The following is an 18,131-nucleotide window of genomic DNA, read 5'->3' on the forward strand; positions in this document are numbered from 1 at the left end:
CGGATTTCCGATTCTCTTTGTTTCTTTGTCTCTTCGCTCTCGCTCTAAATAGTCAGTTGGTTTCTTTTATATCAACTGTCTACATAAATTCAAATAACTCTCCAAGCAACGTTTCGTTCAATCACAGAACGCAGCCTGAAGAGTAAACTTTGAATATGCGAATGATGCTTATTGCGTGGTAATATTCATCTGTGCTGTCTTCTCAGTAATCATTGCTACTGACATCTATATAGATATAATATTCCAAAACAATTATCATTTTGAATAGATATGTATACTTCACCACATTCCCTCTCACCTCTACTCTCTTAAGAAAATTTTCCTGACAATTATTTGATAAATCATGAGCGATTCTCATCAATATGATTTTCATGAAAATTAGGTATATACCCCAGCTTCTGAAACATATCAATAAACGAGGCAGATTATAATCCGTTTGTTTTTCACTCGCACTTTTGCAACATGCATAAAATCCAAATCCACTTCAAATCTAATCCAAATCCAATCCAATCCGAATTCAATCCAAATCAAAATCTATTCAAATCATATCCAAATTCAATCCTATTCCAATTAAAATCCAACTCAATTCAAATGCAATTTAAAACCAAATTTCAGTCCAAATGCCTAAATACAATTCAATCGAATTAAATTCAAATCCAATTCAAGTCCAATCCGAATCCAATCCAAACCCAATCCAATCCAAATCCAATTTAATTCGAATCCAAATCCAATTCGATCTGAATTCAAATCAAATCCTATCCAAATTTGATCTGAATTCAATCCAATTCCAATTAAAATCTAATCCAAAATCCAATTATAATCAATAAAATTTCGGTCCATGTGCAATCTAGGTACAATCCAACCAACTTAAATTCTAATCCATTCCAAATCAAATTCAAGTTTAATCCAAATCCAATCCAAATTCAATCCAAATCCAATTCAAATCAAATCCAATCCAAATTCAAAACAATTCCAATCCTAATCCAATCCAATCTTAATTCAATTTAAAACCAATCAAATTTCAGTTCAAATGCAACCTAAATACAAACCAACCAAGTTAAATTCTAATCCATTCCAAATCCAATTCAAATCCTGTCCAATCCAAATCCAATTTAAAACCAATCAAATTCCAATCGATATGCAATCCAAATACAATCCAAGCAAATTAAATTCAAATCTAATCCAAGTCCAATTCCAATCTGAATCCAATCCTTATTCAATCAAACCAACTCAATTTCAATCCAATCCAAACCTAATTTAAAACCAATCAAATTTTGGTTCCAATGTAACCTAAATACAATCCAACAAAATTAAATGTTTAATCCAATCAAAATCCAACCCTAATCCAATCCAATTCAATTCCAATCCAAATCCGATCTAAGATCCAATCCAGATACAATTTAAAACCAATCAAATTTCAAAGCAAATACAATCCAACCAAATTAAATTCTAATCGAATCGAAATCCAATTTAAATCCAATCCAAATTCAATCCAAATCTAATTTAAAACCAATTAAATTTTGGTTCCAATGCAATCCAACAAAATAAATTTTAATCCAATCAAAATCCAACCCTAATCAAATCCAATTCAATTCCAATCCAAATCCGATCTAAAATCCAATCCAAATTCAATTTAAAACCAATCAAATTTCAAAGCAAATACAATCCAACAAAATTAAATTCTAATCGAATCGAAATCCAATTTAAATCCAATCCAAATCCAATCAAAATCCAATCCAAATCCAATCCAAATCCAATCTAAATGCAATCTGAATCCAAATAAATTCCATTCCAAATCTAATCCAAATCCAATCCAAATACGATCCAAATCCAATCCAAACCCAATACAAATCCAATCCAAATCCAATCCAAATCCAATCCAAATCCAATCCAAATCCAATCCAAATCCAATCCAAATCCAATCCAAATCCAATCCAAATCCAATCCAAATCCAATCCAAATCCAATCCAAATCCAATCCAAATCCATCCAAATCCAATCCAAATCCAATCCAAATCCAATCCAAATCCAATCCAAATCCAATCCAAATCCAATCCAAATCCAATCCAAATCCAATCCAAATCCAATCCAAATCCAATCCAAATCCAATCCAAATCCAATCCAAATCCAATCCAATCCAATCCAAATCCAATCCAAATCCAATCCAAATCCAATCCAAATCCAATCCAAATCCAATCCAAATCCAATCCAAATCCAATCCAAATCCAATCCAAATCCAATCCAAATCCAATCCAAATCCAATCCAAATCCAATCCAAATCCAATCCAAATCCAATCCAAATCCAATCCAAATCCAATCCAAATCCAATCCAAATCCAATCCAAATCCAATCCAAATCCAATCCAAATCCAATCCAAATCCAATCCAAATCCAATCCAAATCCAATCCAAATCCAATCCAAATCCAATCCAAATCCAATCCAAATCCAATCCAAATCCAATCCAAATCCAATCCAAATCCAATCCAAATCCAATCCAAATCCAATCCAAATCCAATCAATCCAAATCCAATCCAAATCCAATCCAAATCCAATCCAAATCCAATCCAAATCCAATCCAAATCCAATCCAAATCCAATCCAAATCCAATCCAAATCCAATCCAAATCCAATCCAAATCCAATCCAAATCCAATCCAAATCCAATCCAATCCAATCCAATCCAAATCCAATCCAATCCAATCCAAATCCAATCCAAATCCAATCCAAATCCAATCCAAATCCAATCCAAATCCAATCCAAATCCAATCCAAATCCAATCCAAATCCAATCCAATCATCCAAATCCAATCCAAATCCAATCCAATCCAATCCAATCCAATCCAATCCAATCCAATCCAAATCCAATCCAATCCAATCCAATCCAAATCCAATCCAAATCCAATCCAAATCCAATCCAAATCCAATCCTATCCAAATCCAATCCAAATCCAATCCAAATCCAATCCAAATCCAATCCAAATCCAATCCAAATCCAATCCAAATCCAATCCAAATCCAATCCAAATCCAATCCAAATCCAATCCAAATCCAATCCAAATCCAATCCAAATCCAATCCAAATCCAATCCAAATCCAATCCAAATCCAATCCAAATCCAATCCAAATCCAATCCAAATCCAATCCAAATCCAATCCAAATCCAATCCAAATCCAATCCAATCCAATCCAATCCAATCCAAATCCAATCCAAATCCAATCCAAATCCAATCCAAATCCAATCCAAATCCAATCCAAATCCAATCCAATCCAATCCAAATCCAATCCAAATCCAATCCAAATCCAATCCAAATCCAATCCAAATCCAATCCAAATCCAATCCAAATCCAATCCAATCCAATCAAATCCAATCCAAATCCAATCCAAATCCAATCCAAATCCAATAAAAATGCAATCTGAATCCAATCCAAATATAATTCAAATCCAATCCGAATCCAACCCGAATTCAATCCAAATCCAATTCAAATCAAACTCTATCCAAATCCAATATGTAAAACTTATCAAATTTCAGTCCAAATGCAATCATAATACAATCCATTTAAATTCCAATCCAAACTCAATTCAATTTCAATCCGAATCTAATCTGAGCCTAATCCAAATTTATTTATTCTGAATTCGTATTTTTTCAATCTTGATTAAAAAAATATACAATTCTCATCGTATCTGTTTTCTTCCATTATCACTCACTTTGTTTTCATTGCATTTTTTTTATCGATTTTCGTTTGCAAAACATTTTGAGTGCCGAAATTTTATTTGTTATCTTAATAATTTGTATCTTTTCTCATTCCTTGAGTCGCTTATTAATTTTGAATCCATTTTTTTACTTTTACACGCATAGCTTGCATTCCATTTTTTGACTCCATTCATTTCTATTTTGTCTCGCTCTTTGTTAGCCCCATATATTTTTTTTGGCTCCACTTTTTTCTTTGCATTTCCACGTTGTTCAGCGTTAGCCCCATTTATTTTTTGGCTCTATTTATCTTTATTTTGCTCTTATACTTCATTTATTTTTTTGTCTGCCCCTTTTATTTTTTGGCTCTATTTGTCGCGCTCTTTTCACAGCCTCATTTATTTCTTTTGGCCCAAGTTTCGTCTTTCACGCTCGGCTTTCAGCTTCATTTATTTTTTTAGTCTGTTTTCTCATTTCGTTCATTTTCAAGCTCTGATAATTTTATTCATTTTTAGTGACTTAACTTCGTAAACTTTCTTCTCGTTTTCCTGGAAATACGCACTATGGTTCAGCTACTGACTGCGCCATGTCGTATCCGGAAAGCTCAACCTTCCTTCGCAACACGTCCGTTGCTCTCAATAATAACCGATAAACTGATTTCAGCTTTCTTTGAAGGATCGCTGCTTGGTCGGATTTCCGATTCTCTTTGTTTCTTTGTCTCTTCGCTCTCGCTCTAAATAGTCAGTTGGTTTCTTTTATATCAACTGTCTACATAAATTCAAATAACTCTCCAAGCAACGTTTCGTTCAATCACAGAACGCAGCCTGAAGAGTAAACTTTGAATAGGGCCTAATATGCGAATGATGCTTATTGCGTGGTAATATTCATCTGTGCTGTCTTCTCAGCAATCATTACTACTGACATCTATATAGATATAATATTCCAAAACAATTATCATTTTGAATAGATATGTATACTTCACCACACCATAGATTGTCGCATACGAATTTTAAATGGAAAGCTTCATAAACTTATGTGGAAAACTATGGAATTCATGTTGTCGGTTGATGAATCAGTCCATGAAGCAAAACTAAAGAATTGAATGTGTAACACACACGAAGTTTGTAAGAAAATCACAACAAATCGATACAGACATTCATGAATTGATCCATAATTTTAAACACACGGATCAAATGTGTGGATTTTTATCAGTGTAGTATATTTATTAGATTAGAGGCCCTTATCATGGTTGCATTCGTCGTTACAGCTAATGTCAAGTGACTCCTACAAAACTACTTATTTTTACTTTTTGAATATTTTTCACCCAACATTTCTTGCTTTCTGAACTTGTTTTGTTTACTTCTTTCAGCCAAGCTACACAGAAAAAAGCAACAGTTGTTTTACGCAAAAATAGGAATTTGACCAAAATTATAAAGTATAAAACCAATAAAAAACAATACAGTGTTCTGTTACAATATATTGTATTGTTTTTGAATTGTATATTCAAACAAGAATAATGTTGCTTCGACATTCAATTACAATACGCTGTATTGTATCCAATACGTTATATTGTGCATTAATGGTTTATTCAATTCACTGAATGATACGTTTTTATCCGGGAACAATCTCATAGCTTAAAGCAATGCTCGTTGTTGGTTCTTGTCGAAGTTCCAACATGTTCGGCGTAACGAATCTTATTTTAAATATCGAATAACAACACATGCAATCAAGCAAGTAAGTGATTACAATAGACTTTTGATATTTTCAATTCTGAATCAACGCAAGAGAGAGAGAGGATGTGGTGGAGGCTCATTCTAATTAAAATTGTTGTTCAATTGTAAGGATAAATTAAAATTATATTGTTCCATACATACTTAGGGAAAGTGTACCAGTTATGGTCATAGTGGTTCCCCATTTGGCCATATGTGAAATTTTGATAACATTCACGCAGAGAAAACAATTTTAATGTCAAACATATTCCGTATCATTACAACAATATATCTGTATTATTTGCCGGCTTATAATTGTCTTTCATTGTTTCAATAGCAATTCTTAATTTGTCAGAATAAAGCACAATATTGTTGGATTTACCGAGTACATTTTTAAATAAATTTATTTTTGAAACAACAAAAGAAAAACTTTACTTTAAATGAAAGTTTATTTGTTGCAATTTACATCATTATTGATTCTAATGATTATGCATGTAGCATAAAAACTGTCCCGCCATTTTGTTGTTTGGTAGAAACGGTGAAAAAGCGAATATTTCCGATACATTGAATTATATTGAAGTACATTGCGTGGTTAAAATGTTCGTACAAGAAGTTCAGGTCATAAATGTTTGTAATTTAAAACCACAATCAGAATATTTTTGGTAAGTATTCAACCATCTTTTCTAAAAAAATTATTCCATCAATGCATTCTCCAGTATTGCAGTTAACTGATGATTTTATCCCATCACTTTGTCTCGCGGATAAAGAACATTCTCCAGTTAAATGGATGTTGGTGCATGTTCCAATACTTCTACTTTCACAAAATAAAAGTAAAGTAGACGTTTCGAAGCGATTATCGTTGTTTATTGTTTATTTATTTAAAAAAAATAAAGGAACTGGAAACCATCAAAAAAGTGTTTTTATTTCAAAAAAGAACATTGTCACATAAAAAACCAGTGTAATTTAATTTTAAAAATGAAGGTTTTATTTCAATGCAAACATTTGTTGTTTCAAAAGAAAAAATAGTTAAAACAAAAATATATGTTATTGCCCCCCGTTAAAAGCAGCTGTCAAATTCAACAATTTTTCTTTTTGAAACAAATTAAGAATTGCTATTGAAACAATGAAAGGCAATTATAAGCCGGCATATAATACAGATATATTGTTGTAATGATACAGAATATGTTTGACATAAAAATTGTTTTCTCTGTGTGTACTTGTAAATATTGATACAGCATAATTCAAGTATTTAAGTATCAAATAACAAACATATCTATATCCTCGAAAAATCATGAGATTGGTGTTTTACTCTTGGAACTGGTATTTAATTTGGATGTGCTTAAATTCACCTGGATAAAAAAATATAAATTAAATTTGTTATTGATATTACGAGCTGTGACTATACACGCAAACAAATTTTGTTGTATAATCTACCGAATCCATGGTAGAATTAAGAACTGCACCAACGATTTTCAACCGACTACAAAAATCTGTTATGTTTACTATAATCTGGTGAAAATCACTGAACAGTGCAGTAAATTTGACTGTGTCCATAGTAGCGTCCACTACAAAGCATTGTATTTCAATCCGTGACACCCACCGTACAACACAGTGTGGTCAAAAGTATGATGCTAAACTTCTCAAATCAAGAATGTTTCTAGTCAAAAATACTACAACTCTGGTTAAATCAACAGAAGAAATTTTCTTGTGTAGTGATGTTGACTATGTTTTGGTAGAGTTAACAGATTAATGTAGTCGGTTGAAAATCGTTGGTGCAGTTCTTAATTTTACCATGGATTCAGTAGTTTTTACAATAAAATTCATTTTAGTGTAGTGAATGCTAAATGCTACACAAGAAATTAATTTGAATCAAAGTATTTAGAAAAATATATTGTTCCAGAAATTACTCTAGAATTCTTTGGGAGTTTCCCCCGGGTTTCTTCTTTAAATCATTCATGAATCCTTCAAATCCTCTCTGGGATTGTTTTGGAAATCTTGAGATTATCTCTGATTTTTCTCTAAATTCTTCTGGAAATCACAAAATCCTTCGAGATATCGCATTGGAATTTATTCAAAAAACTTCGTTACCATTTCGATATTACTTCTTTCTTTTGGATATCCCTTTGTGATTCTTCTGGACACCTTTTAAGATTTTTTGCAGAAATCTGTATGTAATATTGCGTGTACCGTGCACCCCCGCTAATTTGAACGGTACCTCATGCAAACTAGTGATCCTTTATATAAGAGATAAGCGGAAGTATAATGGAATGATTTGGCAACAGACCAGCAGTACTGAGTTTTCTTGGCGTCGAGATTAATATTGTAACACGAACATGACTTCCTTATTGCTAAAGAGTGTATTTTGTTTCGTTATAGATCTACATAACGCATGTTCGTTTGGCTCACGCTTTGACAGCTCTCGCTGCTCGATTGGCTCACACTTCGACAGAAATGTCAGCTTCTCTCTTATAAAGGATTACTAATGCAAACCATCGGGATTCATTTTTAATTTGAATCGTGTTTCTGGTAACCTCATTCACTGTTTTGTTTTGATTTGGCGTTCCGTCCCACAGCTTCCCATTTCACTTTACTCCGTTCCTTGAGCTAAATGACGTTTGAACCATTTTTAGGGCATATTCACAAATTTCATAACGCTGAAGGGGGTGGATGGGTGTCCTCTCGATGTTACGGCTCATACAAAAAGCGTTACGAGGGGGTGAGTGGGTGTCAGAAATAACCATTTTTGGCGTTATGAAATATGTGAATGAACCCTTAATCTGAACGATGTGCAAATTGAGTCCCAAAATGTTGAATGAAATCTTGTTTTTAATTAATGACACGAAAGAGCATGTTACTGCAACTATTTTGGCCTGAATGTAAGCGTTTGGCTCTAAAATAGGGACAGGCCTTTAGGACACTATTTACATATTTACATTTTTATCTTTCTGACATGGCCAATGTTAAAATAGTATGAATGTGTATACAAAAAATCTTGGATATCAATAAGGAAATAGTACTTACTTACTTATTTAGCTTTACATCAATTATCTTGATAAAGCCTCGCCAACAATAATTCGCCAATTCACTCGGTAAGGAAATAGTAGAAAACATTTAATAAGCTTAACTTTTCTGCTCCTTTGCACCAATAATAGTGGGGCATTCCTATAATAGTAAGTCCCAATGGGAAATCAATGTAATCCCCAAGTAACAATTCCACCGCAATTTGGCATTCGTGTGGATTTATTTATGTTTTATGACAGTTACGTGAATGCTATGATAGCTAGAGGCGACATTTAACGTTGCTAGTAGATGATATTTTGTAAGTCAGCTCTTAGTTGTTTTCAAAACCTTTTAGAGACAAACTATAAAGTTAAAATTTTGTGGCTACAAAACCAGCTTTATTGCAGCACATAATACCTCATTTAAATTGCCAGTGGTGGCTGAATGACACTTATTTATGACGGCTATGATAAAAGATTGATATAATACACCTTGTTTTCATAAATGCTGCTTTTAAACTGATTGACTTGCACTTGAATCTTGATAACTTACCTTATTTATACCTCTTAAATCAGCATTTGGACATGCATTGTATTGTGAATGCATTGCAAACACTTATTCCTGACGGAAAAACGACACACTTATGTCCGTGTTCATCGTTTTTTTCATAATAACATACCCAAACTGCAAACTTTGTTGAATGCTGCTTGTTTACCATAAAAGCGAAAAAAAGGCAATTTTACATCCACAAATGCCAAATCTTAACAGTTTGCTCTTATTTGTGTTTTTATGATGACAAAACGGCATTTGTCGATGGCAATCATTCAATTATGGTTTCGCTATATTAATTTCACTCCGGTTGCCACAATTTCACTTTTTCATATCAAATTATAAACATGAATTCGCTCAAAGACGCTATGGTATTATGATTAAACTGACTTCCACATTTACTGCCACAATTACTGCCTAATCAAACCAAAAAATGTTGAATTCTTCACCTGGCGGTTAATTTTAGCAAATGCAAAATAACTAGGGTTTCAATGCTAGTAATGGACCCCTTAGTAGCTGAAATTCATTCTAGACGCTTTTCCGCAATGATATCTCAGACGCATATACGTTTTGTGGAGTCTAACAACAAATTCAATGTCTTTACTTCATAATACGTCTAAAAAACATACAAAATCATTCGATTTTTCCAGCGAAATATGCATTTGAAAAACTGTTGCCCGAATGCCTATTATGGACCCTCCCGGGGTCCATAATAGGATTGTTTACAAATTTGACGTTGCGTATTATGGACCCTCCATTTGATTCCCATGTAATCCGGCTCGCTGCCGAAGAGCCTATTATGGACCCACCTGGAAATGCGTATTACCCTCTTGTGTGGTTTCATTTAGAAAACTGTTCAAATATTTGTATTTATGCGTCTCAAACATGGGGTGGATCACTTGTTCAATGTACATCGAATATACATCAATTTGCATCAAATGCATTTTTCGACATTCAAATCAACTTAGCCCTAATCTGCACCCTCGTGTTGTGCTATAGCAACGCGTCGTTGTTTGTTGTGAACGTAACAGTTTTACTTTTCCTCATAGAATAAAGTCTTCGTTGGAATTCAGCTACTAATCACAAACTTCATTAATTTCAGATTGCTCTAGAACAGGAAAAATATATTATATTTGTATGCCTGTTCAATTTCGTTTGAAGGGTCTTCGAGGCACCAAGCGTCAGATTACAGTGCCAGAAAAACCGGAACCTCTTTTTTGAGAAACCCACAAGCTATGTTTTACTTGTGATAGATAGGAATCAACATCAAATTCTTCAATTAAATTTTAGGCGGAAGTATAAAAAGAGTATGAAAAAAACTATGAGAAATTCTTGTTGAAATACATTGTTTTATTTCCTTCAATGTCAGTAGAGAACAGATAGGGTACGATCAATTCACGTTTTACAGCCAGGGATCCGCGGATTCACGGCCATATAGAAAACTCGCCGAAAAGAGCACCTTTCTACGAGGTAATTTCCCGTGATTACCCAGGTTCGAAAGCAAGACATTAATATTAGATCCTCGTCCTGATAAATCTATGCTTCAGAAAACCTTCAGAAAGAACTTCTTGTTAATAATTTTTTGACTTATTCAATTACAAACAAATATTCCGTAGTTATTGAGAAGCAGTAGGAAAAATTATTGGCGGGTATAGAGTAATCATTAAAATAACCAAAACGGCCGCTATGAAAAGCATAGATAGCGCCACCGTAGTCTTGTGTGTTTGACAGAACAGCAATGCTGTCACAATGTTAAATCCCATATACAGTGGCGCCTTTGTTTTGATGCGGTGAGCACTTGCAAAAACTACCTTCAATGATCCATTCTTGGATTCATGGATGGCAGCAAGTGGACACCAATTAAACTGATGGAAGATAACGATATTGGATTATCTGGGCCAAAAAGCACTTTTAACAGCCACTTCCGGATGTACTCCTTCTTATGACAGACACAAAGCTGCGTTTCCCCGTAGCTGGGATCTATCTTTTCATCAACCATACTATCCACGGAGAGGTCGCTTTGCCGATATCCGTTTCTAAACTTAGTGCTCAGGTACTAAATATTTTCAGCTCCTCTTGACCCCATACAACCTTGTCGTTTTGAGTGAATAAAGAATAACGAGTTTGACACTTTGACAAGAATAACAACCAATTGTTGGAGCAAGCCATGAACTGCGAATTTGTCGAGTGTGCATTTACGTGCATTTAAATGCTTGAAATTATTCCAATACATCAGATGCATCAGAAGTGATCCACCCCTTGGTCTCATACCAAATATTTTGCCTGAAACTGCTGACTAATAATGTAATTGAAGTTCCCCCGGTGGATTTTCATAGGAATAAAGTTGCTTTGAGTGTTAATTTTATGTTTTTCTGTAGGGGGTCCATAATACGCAAAGGGTCCATAACCGGCATCAACTCCCTAGAAATATTCCACTTTCAGAGGGGGCACAGGCAAATTCACTTCTTTCACATCACATTTCACAGTAAATCTCACTCGGCACTAAGGATTTGAGCACTATATTCGAACAAATCACTTCAACTAAAAAGCACTACGAAATAAATTATCACAGACGTGTTTTCAATATTATTTTGTTTTGTTTACATTGGAATAAATCTGTCAAGATCGACGTTATGATAAAATCATTTTCAAGATGAAGCGACATTCATCTAGAACAGGTGGCCTCAAAATAGCTACCATTAATGCTATTTTGCTTTATTTGTGTGACATAAATATACACTTCATATGTGCTTATTCTGCGCGTCGTGTGAGTCGAAACGAGCCGCTCTCACCTCGAGTGACGTGAGACGACCAATGTTAGTTAAATGGGAGCGAGTCGACAATTGTCACCTCATTCGACTCAACTCACCTCACACGCCGCGCAGAATAAGCACAATAGCCTCTTATAGAGTGGGCCAACTAGTCACGTTCTGGTCTACAAGAGGTTTTGGGGGATGCGATGAAGGTAAAAAGCACCTTGACCGTGGTTTTATGAGCGTTTATTTATAGCATCCTGGAAGTAATTCGTAAAACTAAAATTGTTACTTGGGTCTACTATTATAGGAACACAAGTTAACAAATACCATTATTCTTGGAACATGTTCCAGTAATGGAGAAAATGATTTTTAGAAGATTCAAGAAGTTTAACATTCTAAGATTATTTTTAACGTGAAATAGAATAGAATAGCTATCGAATGACGTATTCAGATATAAAAACAGACCTTGCGTTATTTTTTGGCATTTTTTTATTCCTTAGGTAACCCATTACTATTTCCTCTATCACTGGTACAGACGCCCGATACAAATTAAAAAGTTTTCAGATTAAATGTGGTCAAACCAACGGGGGTATCTCATTAAGGATTACTTTTGAAATTATGGATATTAGATTCTTCGAAATTTTTGAAAATTCTTTCGGAAATACTATGGAAGATTCTACCAAAATCCTGATGCAATTCTTCTGGATATTTTTAAAGGATTTTGCCAAAAAATTACTAGAAATTCTTCGGGAATTTCTCCGAAAACAACTCTGATTTTTTTAAGGAAATACTTTTGGAATTCTTATGAGAATGCCTCGGAAATCACCTAAGATGCTTTCGGAAACCCTTTTAAAAACTTTCGAGGATGCTTCCGAAAATGTTTGTGAAATTCTTCTAGAAATTCTACTGAGATTTTAACGACAATATCTTTGAAATATTTTTGGGACTCTTCCTGTTGGAATACTTTCGGATATCTTTCTAGGATTCTTTCGGAAAACCTTCTGGGATTCTTTCGGATATCTTCCTGAGTATCCTTTAAATTCTTAGTACTAGTTTTTTTAAGGATCCCTGCAGAAATTCTTCCTGAATTACCTCTAGGATCCAGGATCATCCTGATTTTTTCAAGAAATTCTCTGTGACAATTCCTTCTAGGATTTTTTCGGAAATTCTTCTGAAATACCCCCAAATTTCTTTTTGTTATCCTGCTGGGAGGCTTCAAAATATCTATGGGAGATTCTTTCTGAAATTTTGCTGGAATTTTTCAAAAATTCCTGCTGGGATTCCAGAAAAATCACTAATATATTAGCGAGGACGAATTTAAGGATTTTCGTAAATATCTATAACAATCCCATGAGAATTCTAAATGGATTTTGAAGATTTTATACAGTGACATCCAAAAGAATCCAAGAAGTTATTTCACAAGAATCCCTGAAAGATTTAAAGAAGATTCACAGACGTCCAGAAGGTTTCCTAAATATTTTTCGGAATAATTCCGATGTCCAGAAGAACTCCAGCAAGATTATAGGAATAATTTCAAAAGGAATTTCCGGAACCATTTAGATGTAACTTTCAGAAGATTCTCAGAAAAAAAATCAGTAATCAAAGAATCTCATAGTTTTTTTTAAAGTCCCAGAGGGAGAGATGGTTTTCTTGAGGGATTTCCATTTGAACTCAAGAGTAATTTTCATAAGACTCCGCCAAGGATCTCAGAAAATTTCCAAGGAAATTAACTAATAAATCACGAAAAAAATTAAGAACACTTCCTTATGAATTTCTAGAAGAATACCAGTCTTTTTTTTTTCAAAGAACCTTAGAAAAAAATCTCAATAATCACGAAGGAATTTCCGGAAATTTTCCGAATATTCAAAATTATCTCAGTTAGGTTTCTTGAAACAAAAAATCATGATTTCTGTAAGAATATAAGAAGGATTTCTTGAAGAGTGCTAGGAGGATTTCCAAACAATTTCAGAGGAATTTTCGGATGAATTTCAAAGAAATTTCCTGAAAAATTTCGAAGGGATTTCCATATCCCCGAGGTACATATGGAAGTTTCTTAACAGGATATTCGGAAGTATTCAACAGGGATTCCGGGAAGAATTTGAAAAAGCATCCCAGAGGAATTTCCGAAGAAATCCCAAAAATTTGCACGGAAGAAAATGAAGTGAAAGAATACATTTTTTTTTATTATAGTCTCAGGCATCTTTCCGAGAATCTTCCAGATGAATCGGATGTTTCTGGAAGAATCTCAGAGGGTTATTTGAAGAAGTTTCAAAGAGACTCACGGAAGAACTACTGGAGGCTTTCGAGAAAAATATCAGAAGGATTGAAATAATTATTTCGGATGGATTACCAGAACAAATCCCGAGGAATTTTGTGAGAGTCCCCGAACCCAAAAGTATCCCATATGTTTAAAATAGATTCCATTCCAATGGAAAGCAATTATGAAATCATTTTCGGCAGAATTTTAGGAAAATTTTACTGAAGAATCCTGAAAGGATTTCCAGAATAACCCAAGAGGGGTTTTCGGGATAATTCAATAGGAAGTCCCAAGGAAGTTTCAGAGCGATCAAAGAAATAACTAGTGGATTTTCAGGAAGTCCTCTAGCACCACAACTAATATATTAACATATTTGTAGCATATATACGTCACGTACATGAAAGTTACATGAATGATGAGCAATGCTCAATACATAATTACAAATTGCGGCGAGCTGAGTGATTTGTACGCCATCCGGTTTGGGGGCGGATCGACGGTATCGAAGTGGGTTCAAAACAATTATAGGAGAGCGTGTGGAAAATAAGTATGAACTGCGCAGAATACTTCTTCTTCTTCTTTTTTTCTGGCATTACGTCCCCACTGGAACAGAGCCTGCATCTCAACTTACACTACTCGGATTTCGGATACGCCCTAGTACAGCAACATTGATCCCGGAAAAGTTTTAGTTATAAAATTTTTCAATATATTTTTGTTGTTTATTTCTGATAAAGTTTTATCGCGTGATTTTTTCCTCAAACGTCACCTTCTTCTTCTTCTTCTTCTCCTTTATCATCGTCTTCCTTTTCTTCTTCTGCTAACCGTCATCGTGTTCCTCTTCATCATAATTATATATTTTAGTGTCCTTCCTAATTGTAATTATCAACATTTACAATTAAAATATCATAAAAGATTACTATTGATGCAGCTTTAATTCGTCTGTAGTTGTCTTGGAGTTGTAGCAGGATAATTTTTCTCACTTGTCCAGTGTGTCTCGAATACAGTTTATATTTCGTTTGTGTTTGTGACATAATTTAATACATATACATGTGCTGAGAATCGTCGCTATGATGAAAATCTGTCTGCACAAACACGTGAGCATATACGTTTTTTTTTTTATTTCAGTGTGTATAACATTGTTGTACCTCTTAGGGGATGATGGGGTATTTTTTTGGGATTGTTTTGTACAACAACGTACGGATTTTGAGGTTATCGTCAAATGGTCAAATGTTATCCCACCAATAATGCTCATAATTTAGACGATTTATTCAGATTGCAAAAATTCCTTGTAAACATTCAGAATAACGATTTTGAAAAATCCACTTACACCTTGAAGCAGCCCGGAAACGGACGGTGCAAAAGAGGAAATAAATTTTCAACGAATTAGAAATCAATTAACGCGTGTGTGTGCATTTGCATGTTTGTGATCAGGGTGTGCAAAGTTTAACGAGATGAATAAATTAGAACAGGGTTGGAAACATAAAAAATGGATGCAAAATGTGATGACGAGAATAATTAATTATCAATATAACATACATACGAATGTGTGCCGAGCACGACATAACCTTTAAAACGTTGCACATGGAAACAACTGTGTGATCTACACCTCGGCGGAGAAGGAAGTCATGCACGAATGAATGGTAGCTTACTTGCTAGCTTGAGTGCGCGATCTTATTTGTTTCAGTCTAATTGCCTAATATTATTAAACATAAAAAAAACTAATCGTAGGTCTTCTCTGCGTTTCCGCGTGTTTGATTTGTGTTTCTACTAAAGAAGGTTTACCTAATATAAACTGAGACGGTGCCGAAAAAAGGGGCAACGTAAAATTTATACGTGTATGAAGATCAAAAATAACGGGACGATTTACTTCAGTGTCTGTCACCATGTGTCACATATCGAGGGGTCATTCACTTATTGGTTTCACGTTTCGCAGTGGTCTATATCATTTCAATATATGAAAATATTCTTCTTTGTATGATGTATCATTTGTTTGTTCAATAATTTTGTTTTTTTTTTTCTCTCACGACAATTTTCAATGTTCAAATGAGTTGTCTTCTTTGTATCTCGTTTTTATTTTTACATTAAAAATTTAATTCATTGTTTCAAATTGTGTTTGTCTGTTGGCTTAAAGTTCAATGTATTTACAAGTTGAGTGAGATACCTACCGTTCAACCGTTTCATCAGAATTGAGTTTGGGAAATTTGAAGGGATCATTCTTAAAATTGAGGATAGGGGAGATAAGGGTCAAAATGCTGAAGAAAAATGCGCATTTCGTCTTTTGTTTACAAAATGTACAATAGAATTGAATTGTTGCCACATGCCGCTGGAGTTCAGTATGCTAAAAGATGAGTTTCTATTGTTTTATGGATTTAAAGAATAAATGGAGATGCATGATTAATTGAATTTTACTTTTCTCTTTGTATTTTTTAAAAGCTCTCATAGGAAAATTTAACACCACATTCCATGCATTGGTTTTCAGAAATTTGTTGTTGATGAAACTAGTCTGGATCTCCTTTACGAACAGCCCTTGTATAATAATCATAATTCTGTAATAATACCGCTTGAATATAACCTGATATCGGAGGATATAGTCACTTCGATCTCGTATTTGCAGTACTAGAACCTAACGAAAAATGATATAACTAGTAATAGAACTGTTGGGAGGCGTTGTAATACATAGATAGTTTGGTTGCTGTCTCTTCCTACTAATTAAAACGAACACATTAGTCGATTTCCCGTGCTTGTGTCAGTATAAGGTATGTACTTGTAATGTATATTAAACGTAGTGTTGATCCTGTATCTGTAGCGAAGTCTCTTAAACAATGTATAACAACCGAAATCTAGCCTTGTAACGTGCCTAGTAATCTTAAACTTATTGATTGTTTCCGATTCGTTTTAGTGTACTTGTTTCACTTACGCACTCTTTCTCGGTAAACAGCAGGAATGAATTTATTATATCGTAGAATGGGTGATGTTTTAACATTTAGGCCGATCTTCTCAGCTCAGCTCTTCATTGATCAATTCGGGATGTTTGTCTACATTGGGCGTTGGGCGGAACGAAAGTTTGTTACACATACATATTTGGCTTCTTAATTCAGAGAATGTTTTTCACTTTAAAACGATAACTTCGTCTAGCCGTCTTATTGTAATAGTGAGAGTGATAGCTAATCGTAGTACTAGAATGGTCCTGGTCTAAGGTTTGTATTTAACTAACGGAAAGCGGATATAACCTAAAAGGGCACAACCTAAATTGCCGCTTTTCTACGGGTTGTTCTATTGGGCAAAGCGATATGGAAGAATTGAAGTACTAGATCTGTCGGGGAATCGAATCAGTGGCATTCAAATAAATAGCAATACCTGGCGTTTCTGCGGCTGCTGGGGCTTTTGACGGCGTGCTTTGCCGCCAGCATTTGAAACGGAGACAGCAATTGTAGTGTTAGCACTAGTAGCAGCAGCGATAGCAGTAGTAGATGTCGAAGCAACAGTAGTAGTAGAAACAGCAGCGTTGGCGGTACTAGAAGCAATAGTATCAACGGTGGCGGTGGCGACGACGGAGGCGTCGGCTGTAAAGATTGCGCTATCATGCACCATTTATCAGTATGGTGCCGCCTCTTTGTATTCACTGGGGTCCATTGTGAAGAAGTCTTCCAGCTTCCACTGCAGTGTCTCGAAGGTTGGTCGTCGCATTGGGTCTTTGTTCCAGCACTCCAGCATGATCTCGTACAGGGCTACGTTGCAGTTGGGAGGCTGCGGCATTCGGTAACCATGCTCGACCTGGTTCAAAACTTCAGCGTTCGTCATACCTGGAAGGGAATGAAAACCGTTATTCGTCGATCTAGTACAGACTTTAAAGTGTAGTACTCATCAAATAGCATCACGGAAAAAAACGCTGTTGAAATTACCTAGTTCACCGATCCTTTTTAAACTTGCAGACAATAAAATATAACCAAAACGAAATAAATTATTATCATTATTATTATTATCTTTATTAACGAGATAAACGAAATAAAGACCTCCATGTTTGTTGCAGTTGCCCAAAATTTTATGGCACATCAATTTCTCCGGTGGTCCACTTTTTGGTCCAATTTTTTTCAAAAAAAAAAAATTATTAGATCAGTAAAAATACACCAAATCGCACGCGCATGCACCGGTTGTTGTAATTTTCCGATCTATTTCGAACGTG

At 34.6% G+C, this 18,131-nt stretch overlaps 1 protein-coding gene across 1 annotated transcript in view; it reads right to left on the bottom strand.

The window, feature by feature from the left end:
- Window positions 1–14,837: 14,837 nt before the first annotated feature.
- The window catches only part of LOC5574802, a 266,282-nt gene continuing 262,988 nt past the window's right edge, over window positions 14,838–18,131 (bottom strand). Inside the window, exon 9 of the mRNA XM_021841320.1 lies at window positions 14,838–17,751. Within this exon, the coding sequence (XP_021697012.1) occupies window positions 17,543–17,751 (209 nt within the window). The 3' untranslated portion in view covers window positions 14,838–17,542. The remainder of the gene's footprint in view (window positions 17,752–18,131) is intronic.

This window comes from Aedes aegypti, chromosome 2 (genome assembly GCF_002204515.2).
Source record: "Aedes aegypti strain LVP_AGWG chromosome 2, AaegL5.0 Primary Assembly, whole genome shotgun sequence".
Classification (NCBI taxonomy): domain Eukaryota; kingdom Metazoa; phylum Arthropoda; class Insecta; order Diptera; family Culicidae; genus Aedes; species Aedes aegypti.